The sequence below is a fragment of the Ixodes scapularis genome, unplaced genomic scaffold, assembly GCF_016920785.2.
Source record: "Ixodes scapularis isolate PalLabHiFi unplaced genomic scaffold, ASM1692078v2 PGA_scaffold10__122_contigs__length_95168666, whole genome shotgun sequence".
NCBI classification, from domain to species: domain Eukaryota; kingdom Metazoa; phylum Arthropoda; class Arachnida; order Ixodida; family Ixodidae; genus Ixodes; species Ixodes scapularis.
Genome location: NW_024609836.1, coordinates 243149 through 256537, shown reverse-complemented (window position 1 = coordinate 256537; position 13389 = coordinate 243149). Strand labels below are relative to the sequence as shown.

Sequence of the window (13389 nt, the reverse complement as noted above, 5' to 3'; positions counted from 1 at the left end):
CAAAGTCTAACACACTAAACAAAATGTTCTCAATAAATTGTAAAGAAAGGTAGTAAATTTGATAAAAAAAAAAAAAGCTTCATTCAGATGAAAGCAGTAAACTTCCCATAGACTTATCTCGTTAAGCTTCCTTCACCTAGGAGAAATAAATGTTGCTTGGTGTCATTTATATACTATTCAGAAAACAGAAGTGAAATGAAATGAAAAGCACATTTTCCCCGCCCTTCCCTAGAAGACTAGAATGCTCAACACTGTCAGAGTTCAAACACTTTGTCACATCCTAAAATGAACAGAGGCGGGCGCTACAAGCCGCCGAAGACAATCTAGCTTGGAGAAATTGACACAAAAGGCCCGGTCACACTTTTGCAACCAAGTACGACCGAGAGAGACAAGACCGGTTTTTAAGCCTCTTACGACGTCTTAGGACCAGCTCCGCAGCAGCGCATCCGGTCCTAAAACGTTGTAAGAGGCTTAAAAATCGGTCTTGTCTTTCTTGGACTTACTCGGTCGCAAGAGTGTGAACGGGCCTTTACAAGCGCCACATAATCTGGCTTTCAACTGCAAGTTTATATGTCACGCCTCTGCAACTAGATTGGTGCGATGGCTTAAAGCGTCTGCTGCGGTCCACTTTAGATGGAGACAAACTATGGGCCACCTGGCAGTGTTGGACGCTGTTATGCTCAGCCTCCTTTGCTGGCATATCGGGAGGTAAAAGGTCCAAGAAAATTAGACAACCAAACTACAAACAAGCTGTGAATGACTAAAAGGTGCACTTAGATAACAAAGAAGTGGCCTCTCCAATGAATAAAACAACAAAAACCATTGTCACTACTTCAAAATAAAAATAAAAAGACAAGTAAATGCCTTGGTGCGGCTTGCTGCAGTCGTCGGACGGTGTTGCAGATCCGGTTGCTGGCTCCGTTTACTCGGAATCTGGAAATTCAAAGAAAAAAGTCACTAGAGTTTATTTTGGTGTTTCTTGCATACTAGCCCTTCTAACTGAGGTTAAGTGAGTATAAATAACTATGGTGTGCTCCATAAAAGTGAGAAAATGACCAGTCAACAGAAGAACTTCAGCTGCTATGCATTGAACTAAAAGGCTGAAGAGGCCTTGCTAAACAAGCACGATGGTGGCTTATAGATGGCGATCTGAGGAATGACAAGTGTCTTAACCAGGCGACACACAAAAAGGTTTGCACAAACAAGAATGTGCTCAAAAAATTCAATGTGGTGTTTTAGGTCCTATATGACAGTCATACAAGTCCCTTCTTACTCTTCCACTACCAACTTATTTCTGAAAAACACACATCAAAATTTCTATATAATTTTCGATACAAACATTTTTGAAATTTTTATTTTGATCCGAACAATGTATTGCTTGCACGTCTGGCTCATGAATACAAACAGAATAGTATAGTATTATAGAAAAAGTTGTGTTTGAGAGAAGCGTTCCCTGAACACGAGGACAGATTGTGAATATAGAAAGTTTGAAATAACATATTAATAACCAAATGCACTGAGATCAAATTCCAAGCACACAGGCATCATTTGGTCCTAGCACGGACTTGTTTACTATCCACCGACTTCCATGAACTAGATTGCGAACTATGTGTATGAAGAGAAGTGCTGGACCCCATTGAACAAGATAGGATCGTTGGAAACCAAAACATAGGCTGGCACCTTGCAACAGGGCCAATAAGACAACTACTAACCGTGAGTAGTACAAGTGCGCACCTTGTAATAGGACTGCCTTTATTCTACATTTCCATGTGTATGCAATTTTCTAACTGTAAGGCTACTCTGCCAAAAAGTGGACTAGCAATAAATGGTTTATTGCAAGTGTATTATACATCAAGATGAAAAATTAAATATGATCATGACTCGGCACTGCTATGAGGTATAGGCAATGTCACGGTGGCACGCTCTAGATATTCCTAGGCATCTGAGGATCTCCCCTCATTAAAATGCAGTTGCCTTGGCAGGGAATTCAGCACACAATCTCCAGCCATTCTGAAACGGCGTAGCTACTGCCCCAACTGGGGGATGCCCAACATTCTACTGTATTAAAGAAATACTGTGGCAGTTATATGAATGATTAATTACAATAATTTATTGAAGGAAGCACTGCCCATGAAATAATGACGACCTCGCATGCTGTAGCCCATAGGCATCTATAGCGACAAAGCTTTGGAAGCCTTACACTACAGACTGGCAGGAAGCATACCGTCAGCTTGGTCGACTTCTCTTCGGTTTTCTTTTTTTCCGGCCATGCGCTCAGGTGCGTGACGGAGCCACGACTTGATGGCTTCTTCTATGGCATCCTTTCCTCCCGGCAGCTGCCTTCCAGCAGCTGAAATTAATAAGTGTGTATGAATAACATAATACCTGTGATGCCTCACACAATGAATGTGAGTGTTCCCATTGAATACTGCTTCGTCAATAGATCAACCCAATGTCTGGACTTTCGACAGCCAGTTTGATAACAATTGGAGAAATAGATGCATTTTTGCTTATTATTATAAACACAATTTTTGTAAAGAAGGTCCACCAACAGATAAAAAAGACCGTTGGAGTCTTGAGGTTAAACCCCAGCACAGAACAAATGTTTAGTTTTTCTAAGCATTCGGGCCAGATGGGTCACATGCACTTCCCTCCCTATTGATTGCCTTAGATGACACAGCTGTAGAACATCCACTGACCATCTGCATCCTTTTCAGATAAAGGGTGGACAAATTTATTTCGAAGCAGTGAAAGCTATGTTGGGATAAAGCTGACAAAGACCATAACAAGCATAAAACTTAATGAATATAATTATTAGGGATGCTGAACAGAAATACTGATATCACAAAACTAGGTGGGACGCTACAAACCATTATTCGTGAATCATACAGCAAATGGGTGGCTAAATTCATGTAGCAATTAGGCGTGCGACGATGCATTCCTTGCTTCTTTTTTTTTTTTTGGAAGGGGGGGGGGGGGTTTCACCTCCCTGCTGCACAAGCGAGCCTGCTTCCTATCCTCCAAACTTTTTTAGCTAGAAATGTGACGTCACGCGCCCCTAAAAAATACGGCCATTCGCTTGAGATATTGCTGCACAAGTAATGTTTCGGGGGGTTCGCAGTGTCCTGTCTGACGGTTTTGCTGCCCTGGTTTCTAAAATACAAATTTCAGTCCAGCACCCCTTTAACCTCGCAAGCCTAATTATGGACAGGCCCAGATTACAGACAACCTTTCTGGGGGGGCTGATATCAAAAAGATGCTGGGCCAGGCTCGGATTAATTGGAGGGGCATGCATGTTTCGCCACTGGCCTGAGTAATAGAAAAGAAAGTGTAGATATATTAACTTACCCACAATTGCAGTGGCAGTCCTCAAGGACGAGAAGTTCTGTTTGCCTTTCCGGCCCACCCACGAAAACTGTGCAGCTAGTTGGTCGCCGAGCAGGTGCGCTAGCATGCTCTTTGTCGCCTTGCTGGCCGTTTTCCCTCCGAGTTCCCTGAATTCTTGGACCTGCATAAAATGCATGACAGTGTTTATGTTTGGACTGAATAATCTTAGTTAGGTGGGGTAGAACAGAGATAACATCACAGCACGCTAGCAAATAGCCACGTGAGATTTTTTAAGAATCTCGTGCGCCTTCATTAGAGCTTAATAAAATTAGACACACAAAGGCCATCCTCATGGAAACAACCTGATTAGGAGTATCTCAGCATGCTCTACAATGTTTATATTGGGGGTTTGCACCCAAATATATATTTAAAAAGTTATTTATGAACCGCGGTGTCTAGCAAAATATTTTCTTTAAATCCCCGACTTTTCCAGGTTTTCCCTGACTATTTCGATCAAATTCCCCGACCGTTACAGAAGTGTTGAAATATTACAACTGCTATTAAACACATAATATATGAATAAGCTCACAATTTAAAATAATGTAATGAAATTTGTCCTTATGTTGCTATAAAAAAGGTCATGTTTAACAAAGTTCCTGGCAATGTTATTTAGCGCAGCCACGTCAATGCACGACTCTTGGGCTTCATTGCACACCACCGCATCACTCGCACTGGCCTTTTTCTCTGATTTGGCCAGAGTCTTGACGATTTCCCTGACAATTCTTACTTTCCCAGATGATCCAAAATTCCTTGACAATTCCAGGTTTTCCGGTCGCATCGCAAAAAATATTATGACTCGGCCTGTAGGACCGTGAACAATACTGTGCTGGTTCAACAGGCTTAGCATGCACCAGCGTTTTTGTTTTTTTTTTTACTCTTGGCACAAGTTAGCTGAAACACCTTGTATAAGACATGAAGATATTGCTGAAAAGCAATATGTTGCATAGTTCCTTTTATGGTGGAACCATGCAGCAAAAAGATGCATGACAGAGTTGCCATGCATTCAGATATTACAGCCATATGCAACTGTTGCATCACAATGCCATGCAGATGTAGAACCCAAAGCACAGCCAGACTTTTAAAAGGCAATTTACGAAGTTGCCAAATTTTGGCACTTCTACTCGGGTTCATTTAGAGAGAATCTCATCACGTGTAGGTAGACATTCATTGAACTGCCCTGCAGTGTATAGCACCTTCTTTTAGAAAATGCAGCATTGTTGACTCTGTGTAGCTGTATTAAAGTGCTCACAAGCATCGCCGCCTTTTCGTTCACCAACGTCTTGTCAAAGGCAAAGAGGTCGTCTAGCTTGTTGAACGGTTGTTCGACGAGACGGGGGCGTACGACGACTGCATGGCTTGGAAGGACCTCACAGAGCTTGTTCAGCATTTCCACATGTTGCTGGACCGTGAAACGGACAATGTTGAGGAGCCTCAAGACGTGCTGCTTGAACCCTTGTTCTATAAAGGAAACAATTAATTAAAACATAATTTACATGATCATTCATATTAGGCATTGCATGATTCACCAATGAACATAAAAATATATAGAGGCTGAATTCAAAATTGAACGACGACAAACTACAAAATATTTTGTCACATGCTAAGAATTCATTATGTTAATATGTAGCAAGGGCCAAGGGAATCTAACCCACATTAAAAAAGTTGTCATAATCACACTGAGGCGTGACATGAATCACTGTGAGAACAGCGGAAATGCAATAGAACGTTTAGGAATGTTATGCAATTACCTCGTATATGCGTCGTGCATCATTGAGAAGACCGCCACGCAATGCAACACAATGGAAGTTAGAATGAGCATGCAACATACCCAGGCAAACCGGAAAACTAGCGAGGAAGGGGGCGCTGCCATTGTATGCTGGAACTAGAGTGTAGAGTGATGGAACCCGTAATGCAATCTAGAAGACGGCTGCAGAACTGCACTTGTTTTTTGCGTAGATCCAGCGGGACCATAGCACCATCTAGGAGGCCATCACAGAACCACGATTGTTTTGCGATAGGCGTAGGGAGGATTTTATTGGAAGGCTCCCAATAACTGCTATCGCAGTAAAATATAAAAATCAGTCTCTCATCCTGTGATAGTCTAATTTACTACAAGGGTCCACCTAGGTAATACATTTTTTTTACGCAGTGTCTAGCGTTACGTCTGACATAACTTTACGTCATGGTTTTGAGTTACGTCTGACGTAACCCAATATGAAGATTAAAGTTACGTCCGACGGAACTCCAAATAAAAATTAAAGTTACGTCCGACGTAACTTTACCCTAAGGTTTCGAGTTACGTCCGACGGAAATAAGTTACGGCCTGTGTAACCTACGGAACCTTATTGAATGTTACGCTTTGTGGCCGAAACACGACGTAAACATAAAAATATATATAATTACTTCTACATGACGTCCAATGCAGCGTTGATAAATTGGTCAAAATCGCGGCTCTATTTGTATCTCCAGATTTGTCGAGGGGGTTGGAGTGTGTTCCTCGTATGTAGAGGCTGCGTAGGCCCGACGGGTTCGATACCCGTTACATACACTTTTTTTTTCTCGTTTTTTCATTTCCTTTCTGCGAATTTTGTCTCCTTTAAAGGACACATGAAAAGAAAAAAAAAATTTTTTAAACGGCTTAGATGGAAAAAGGATGTCATAAAACGATTTTACAACGAAGAAAAAAAATTTTTAGAGCTATATTTACGGCGTAATACGAATTTGTAGTTGGCGCCCGCGGGCCCCGCGGAAAAGTGGCCCATATTTATCACGTGACTGGCCCTTATTTATCACGTGGTGCTTCAGCTCTTTCGAAAGCTTTCTATGGTCTTTGAAAGTTATTTATTTTCTTTATTTTTTTGTTGCACTTATTTTGTAACAAAATATTTTGACTTTTGAGAAACTTTAAGTATAAGAAAATCATCACTTCCGTTTTGACGCTTACGAAACTAAACAAAGACCGCCATTTTTTCTCCGAAGGGGCGCGGAGCACGGTCGGCGCGGTGTTGTTTTTGACATGCCGGTTCAACGAAAGCGACGCCGCTGCTCGACGAAAGGCTGCAGTTCTCGTGATCGTGACCAGGAGGATTTCAGTAAACATGCGGTACCGGCAGACGAGCATTTGCGTGTCTTCGAGTCTACTCGAAGACTCGGGCGGGAGCCGCGACCCGCCGGCAACGCTGTCCGCAGGCGTATCGCTGGCCTCCAAACTTTCCGCAGGGGGGTTCCCTGGTCTGCGAGGCGTGTTCTCGTAGGGGCGAAGCCCTAGCTGCCCGAGCCGGTCGAGGAGTCTGCGCTTCAACTCGGGATCCATCGTAAAAGACGCGGAGCAGACTACCACCGCTTCCACCACCAGCACACAAACCCAACAACACAGTGCGCGCCGAAGTTGAAAGGAAGTGGCACGTTTTCTAGCCGAGCAGCCAAGCCAATCCAAGCGGCTTACCTCGCCTCCCCGCGGAGCGCACAGGCGCGAGAGAGAAAAGTGGAAAGGAGGAGCGTTACACCGCGCTTGACAAAAAATCATCTCGCGCCGTAAATATAGCTCTAAAATTTTTTTTTCTTCATTGTAAAATCGTTTTATGAGATCCTTTTTCCATCTAAGCCGTTTAAAAAAAAATTTTTTTCTTTTCATGTGCCCTTTAAGAGGAATTTTCTTTTTTTTCGATTTGCTTTTAGATATGAACCCACTTCCTCCTAGGTGCGACACGCAAAAGAAAAGAAAAACATTAAAAATGGAAACCGCAGCACGCGTGCTGCGAGCCTGAGAAGCTGTAGATGAGAAAGTTGCAGTACAACCGCTAACCAGTGGTAATTACATGAAGGCGTGCCGGTACCACGACCGCCACGACCTACGCCAGTACGAAACTCATCCAGGTCGAAACGGGCAGAGGGTGGGGGTAACTTTATTTTTTATTTCGAGTTCCGTCGGAAGTAACTTTAATTTTCACATTGGGTTCCGTCGGACGTAACTCGAAACCTTGAGGTAAAGTTACGTCGGACGTAACTTTATTATCTATTTGGAGTTCCGTCGGACGTAGCTTTAATTTACATATTGGGTTACGTCGGACGTAACTCGAATCCTTACGTAAAGTTACGTCGGACGTAACTTTAATTTTTATTTCGGGTTCCGTCGGACGTAACGCTAGACACTGCGTTTTTTTTTTATTGTGGAAAAAAAACTGTTATCAGTAAAAAGTTATTAATAAAAACTACATTTTTTTTATGGACATACATGGGTTTAGGCCTATTCCGGATCGGAACTTGAAAACGTTGTTGCAGGCCATTGGGGTGTTTTAGGAAGCTAACACAGGTAGTGTAGGAAAGGAGACCATTGTCACTTTGCTTTCGTCACCCAGTTCATCTGATAAATGCCCCACAACAATGTTTTTAAGCTCCGGTCTGGAATAGGCTTAACTCCATGCTAGACGATAGGATATTTATTATTTTTATTTGCAACTTACTGAGGAAAGCTTTTTCTTCAAAATGTTTATAAAACAAATTCACTGCCTAGCTGAACACATGTTGTAAATTACAGTGTCTATAAATGTGAAACTGATTTTTGTGATTTTCTTAAAGTGGGTTAGATTTCTTTGGCCCTCTTTGTATAGTTAAAGAAGAAACAAATAGTGTGAAAGGTACAAAGGACGCAAGAGTTATATACCAATGAAAAATTTCAGCCTTATTTGCTTAACTATCCGATCATGACAAAATTTATATCGGACTGTCTCTCTATCAACTGGCCTAGGTGTGTAGAAAGAATGCCTTGTGCCAAGCTTTCACTGTCTGATACATTTATATGAACTTAGGATCTAATGCAGAAAAGGTCCACTGGATGCAACTGTTTCAGTATAAATGCTAAAAGCAGTTACCCTGGTCTTGTGGATCCTCTCTCCCTCTTGCCTGATGCCCTAGAAATTCACAAGTATCAATAACACTCAGGATATTTGTGTATCATTGCTATACGCATATAGGTCAATATTGTTTCGTTGGCACCACAATATAAAATTATGAGGCAACCTATAATGAATTGTATCCAATGAAATTAAACCTATAATAGCAAAATTTCCGCGGGACCATGAAACAGAGGTGTTCAACCGCGTCGGCCACTTCTCAGGGTATGCCTGTTCAAGACAGTGAAAGTTCACCCTACAACATTGGTGCAAAGCAGTGAAGCTTGACATAAGTGCCAGTGCTTAAAATATGGATGCCAACCTATCTTTGAATATTTCAATTATTCTCGGAGAGCTTTCTCATATGTAGCATTTAGAAAAGCCTATGTATATTTTTGACACATTGTCAGTAAGACACCAATTTTTACAAAAATTGTCAACTGCAGAGTGTGATGAAGTTTGAACGGGACAATTGCCAGTAGATCAACCTGCTCAACTGACATTAAATTCAAGTTAACGATTAATCACTTGAGACTTAGTGAGCCATTAATGTATTAAATTAATTTCCCAGCCCCAACGTTAACTACTCAGAGAGGGCTTGAAGATTTAACAATACCTTCATTAAAAGAGACTGATTCTTGTGAGCCCCCAATGTCTGTAACTGAAAAAAAAAACAAAAAAAAAACTGTTACTTGCCTGAAACTTGCTTATAAGTTGCAGATAGTATAGGATGAAAAATGAAATAAACTGTATTGTTGAATACAAGAGCAAAACACTCGCTTGATTTCATATCTTGTGCCACCTTTATATATGTTTTACACTGCATACAGTAAATATAATTTAATTACTTTTAAATTAATTTCTTACAAGCAAAGCAGGCTTTGCTAGTAGCAGTGGGTTTTTGCAAAAGAATGGACATAAATTTAGAAACCTGGGAACATAGGTATATGCTCATGTTCTCAGATAGTCCGCACAGTGTAAAATATGAGCTTTCTAGGCATGTATAGTCCACAGACTACGGTCCGGAAAAAGTGGCATGCTATTTTAAATGCTTACCTATGTCTGTAAGGTTGGAGTCATCGAAGGCTTCAAAAGAGGATGCTCGTGATTGCCTGTCACCTGTAGAGCGCACAAACGCAGTGGGAATTAATGCTCTGCTGAAAGCTGTCCATATCTGCACTAAGAACTTGATAGTGAATATTTCTCCTTGGATTAGAAACAGGCGAGAGGGAACCTTTAATTGCAACCTAAGTGATAAGGATTTTTATTTTTGAAAAATTCAAAACTAGACAGTACAAAAGGCTCTTACCGTGCACACAGGGGTCATCAGAACTGCTCCCTGGGTGATCAGGCAGGTTGCCTGCATCTAAAGCGTAACGAAAACAAAGAAAAAAAGAAAAGACTTGGCTATTGATGGCCATCAGATTATGCAAACATTGCATGATCTGGAGTACAGCACCAAATTAACAAGAGAAAATTATATATAAAATTTAGGGACACAAACTTTGCTAATACTGTCATAACACAGAGATAAAAATAGAGCAGCCTATCTCCTCCCCGAGGGTAGGTATGAGCATGAAATGCTTTGCATGGAAGCCGACGCTAGGGCCATCTGTGGCACTAGCGTCGGCTAGTGACATCTGCATTGCCCTAGGTACATACCTAGCTTTGTCAGGACCTCATATACACAAAACCACAGTCAAGCTTCTATCAAATATCACAAATTTGAATAGGAAAGCATAGCATTAATGGCACGAGAGACGCTATGAAAGACACACTAAAGTTGAGGTGTGCTTACTTTCACTCCCCGTAGAGCTGCTACTCTGCATTTGAACAGAAGAGACCATGGCTGGAAAATAAGTGTCTTGGGTTGCACCTCGGTTGCAGCAGACTATGCTTATTTATGACATTGTCATTCAACAGCATCAGACAGGAGTCAGATCCTGGTCAAATTACCTTGGGGAAAATCACTTGGAACTGTGGGAACTCTCCGTTGAACTTTCTTAGTCGGCCTTGCTGGTGCTGGGTCAGCATCAGACTCTGACCGTTGGGGAGGCGGCCTTCTCACTCTCTTGCCTGGGGGCATTTCGTTGTCGCTGCTCAGGTCTGAGGTGTACTGGCTGCGTTCAAGTTTTTTTTGTGCTTGTTCGTATGTTGCTAAAAGTAAGAGTTGGTTGTGTCAGCTTTCTTATATCATATCAGGTTCCAAGGAAGGCTCCCATGCTCCTTGAAATAGTACATACCAAACAGCCCTTTGACGGACACATCAAACTGCTGCCACAATGCATCTGGCGGTGCTGCCTTCCTCACCATTGCTGTCACTTTATCTCCTTTGATATGCTTCGGCCATGCACAGCGGTCATCGTCGACCCACAAGGCTGGTACGACCTCAACCTGCTCAAGGCCCAAGAACTCAACAATGGCATATCGCATCTGTAAAAAAAAAAAAAAGAAACTTTTGGTTACTGACAATTGGAGAATAGCACATAGAAAATGTCAGATATTTTCATTAGGAAGCAGGCGGTCTACATACGATGGAAACAAGTCATCTAAATTTAAACATTGAACGGAAAGTTTCAGAAAGTTTAGCTCTTGCATTAACACTAACCTAAATGCACGAAACAGATGTTGTTTGCACTTGCTGTCTAGGCCAGGCCGCAAAGTCCGCATGATGTTACAAATTCAGGGACGTTAACCAGTGTGCAGTTCTGGCAAAGTAACAAACTTGCTGTCCCAAGGCAACTTCACCATTTTTTGGATGTTACGCAAAGGCCATGGCTTTAGCTCAGACAGGTGTGAAACAACAGAAATGCCAAGTCTTGAGGATTCAAAGGGTGCAGAGTACAGTTCTTCTTTGACAAGAAACTCCTGGCCAATTATGCATGGCTCATTTGAGCCTTTCATGTGGGCTATGTTCCTGGCAATGACTACATGGCCATCTTGCAAGAAACAATTGTCCCGTTCACTTAGAGAAATTCTAAAGTTCCCACATGTTAGCATCCGGTACTCAGGAGGGCAACATTCCGACAACAGCAGCCCTCCACAGTGAGGATGACTGAGGTCCACAAGTTTCCCACCATCAGAGGACTTTCTGCACGTCTTTGTCCGTGCCTCTGCAATTCGATTGCACAGCTGCTCCAAAGGTTTCCCATGCTTGCGAAGCTGCTTCTTCAACACTTGCATGTTGCTTTCGAAGGGAAATGCACTGAAGGAATCAAGCTCCCCCATCCTTTGAACATCAGAGGCAAGGTGTATGAGGCAATGTACGTTGAAAGATACATGGTGATCTCCGTACAACTCAGCAAAATCAGAAACGAAACACCTCAGGAGTTCACCAGCATAGTTGGCATGCTGGTGACAAAGCTGTCGGTTGGCAAGTATTGAGAGAGAAGCATGGAGGAGCAAAAAATGCTGATAGAGGCGATCTGTCAGGCACAGCTTCAGAAGCAAAGGTCCAGTGTAGAAAAGAACAAGCCTGAATTCAACTGCCTTCCAGCGGTCTATTTCATCTAGTCCTCGAGACTTTCGCGGGAATTCGCTTGGAATGTGAGGACGCAGCTGCTTGCTTTTCTCGTTAAAAGCATGCCGCTCTAGCGGCCCCCAGCGAACAGCGAGTGGTCCTGAAGTCCACAATGAAAGCAGTTTTTTCATGACCCCAAGCAGCACAAGATGCATATAGTCCAAGGGCAAATCGTGCACACTGTTGATAGGCAGGTTCAACAGGATGGACTCTCCTTTGTGATGTTCTGCATCATGCTGCTGCCTGAAACTTAAGTCTGTGCGTAATGGGCAGTCCATGTCAAGGAACACTACTCTTCCATCCAAGTACAAGCCCTCGACCGTGCACTTTGGGCAACCACTGTAGCCTCCATGACCCTTCGTCATTGTTATGAAGGCTCGTGCAGGAGCATCACAAATGATGGACCTCACCTTGACTTGCACGAGACTGCCATTGACAGTGACACCTTGTGAAAGCAGTGCCTGCAGCTCTTCAACGAAAGTAACTAAGAAATCGTTTGAAGACATTGGCTTCGAGTGCCCTGCAAATGCACCAACAAGGAATGGTGCTACATCATCAATCCCACCAACCAAGCACTGAATAGGCCAGAGTTGCATTTTGGAGCTCTTGGACAAGGGCAAGCCGTCTATGTTAAAAGTGAGGGAAAGTACAGCTGGCAACTTCTCCACATGACACAATGCATGTTGCAACCCAGCAGCGAGTCCAAAATGGCAGTATTTCCCTGGTTCCACAGTTCTGATGGGGAATTGCTCATGTGGTCTGCGAGGTGTCTGTAACAACGTGCGTCCATCATTCGGTAGGTCGGGCATTCCACCCCGACTTCTTAAAAGCTTGAGGAGAGCTGTCAGTGGCCTTCTCTTAATTCCATGATCTATTGCCCACTCTCGCAACGAGTCTTGGAACCCGGCCGGCGTGCCTGTACCTTCTTCAGCCTCGCTGCACTCGGAAGCACCCAGACCTGGCAGGCCGCCTTCAACAAACTCACCGAACGAACAAGCCTTATCGCAATCTTCTTCGCGCCTGGACTCTTGGCGGCAGTGCTCGCTGGTATCTTCAACGGCGGCGGATCTCGGAGGTAGCTCGGGAGAATTTTGAACACCCTCATGTTCTGTCTCCTGTGCGTCGTCGTCGCCAGCGTACCCAAGAAGTTCAAGAGTTCTTCTTGTTTCTCGAGCAGCTTTTTCACAAGCGTATGCGCCTAGCGAGCGCGGCATGATACATGAAACCAGCAGATCCAATACGGACAAGAACCACACTTCGCCACACTTACATACAAAATGGCGGTATATCCGAATTCGTACATAAACAGTACATCAACCGGCTAAAATGAACACAACTTGGCATACTCACTTTGCCGCGGACGACGACGTGGTGGTAAACGATAACTGTAAAAAAAAAAGCGCGCGAACCTGGGAGCGCCGACTGTACGAGGCGAGTGAGCGAGAACAAAGGAGTCGTGACGACGATGGCGATCTTGCGGCTACTACTTCAATAGGGAGTTTTAGAATAGCGCACGCTAAACTTTGCGTACGCAAAGGATAGCGTCGTCGGCACTGCGCATGCGTCGAACGCAAACCACGTTTTGCGCTT

The 13389-nt window shown here is 43.3% G+C and overlaps 1 protein-coding gene across 1 annotated transcript; it reads right to left on the bottom strand.

Annotated features, from left to right (window-relative positions):
- Window positions 1-560: 560 nt before the first annotated feature.
- LOC120835992 lies at window positions 561-13331 on the bottom strand. The gene is made up of 12 exons (XM_040222302.2): window positions 12785-13331; window positions 10523-10712; window positions 10236-10436; window positions 10078-10128; window positions 9589-9645; window positions 9336-9398; window positions 8896-8940; window positions 8259-8297; window positions 4637-4845; window positions 3349-3508; window positions 2225-2350; window positions 561-933 (listed from the first exon to the last, which is right to left on the bottom strand). The coding sequence occupies exons 1-12, from the start codon at window positions 12902-12904 to the stop codon at window positions 923-925; spliced, it is 1272 nt and encodes a 423-aa protein (XP_040078236.1). The 5' UTR covers window positions 12905-13331; the 3' UTR covers window positions 561-922.
- Between the last annotated feature and the right edge of the window lie 58 nt (window positions 13332-13389).

Coding starts and splice junctions, on each gene's coding strand:
- LOC120835992 (XM_040222302.2), bottom strand. CDS start 12,904: ATGAGGGTGTTCAAAATTCTCCCGAGCTACCTCCGAGATCCGCCGCCG. Junction 8,941..9,335: donor CTCCAACCTTACAGACATAG/GTAAGCATTTAA, acceptor TTTTTTTTTCAG/TTACAGACATTGGGGGCTCA. Junction 3,509..4,636: donor ACGAAAAGGCGGCGATGCTT/GTGAGCACTTTA, acceptor CATTTTATGCAG/GTCCAAGAATTCAGGGAACT.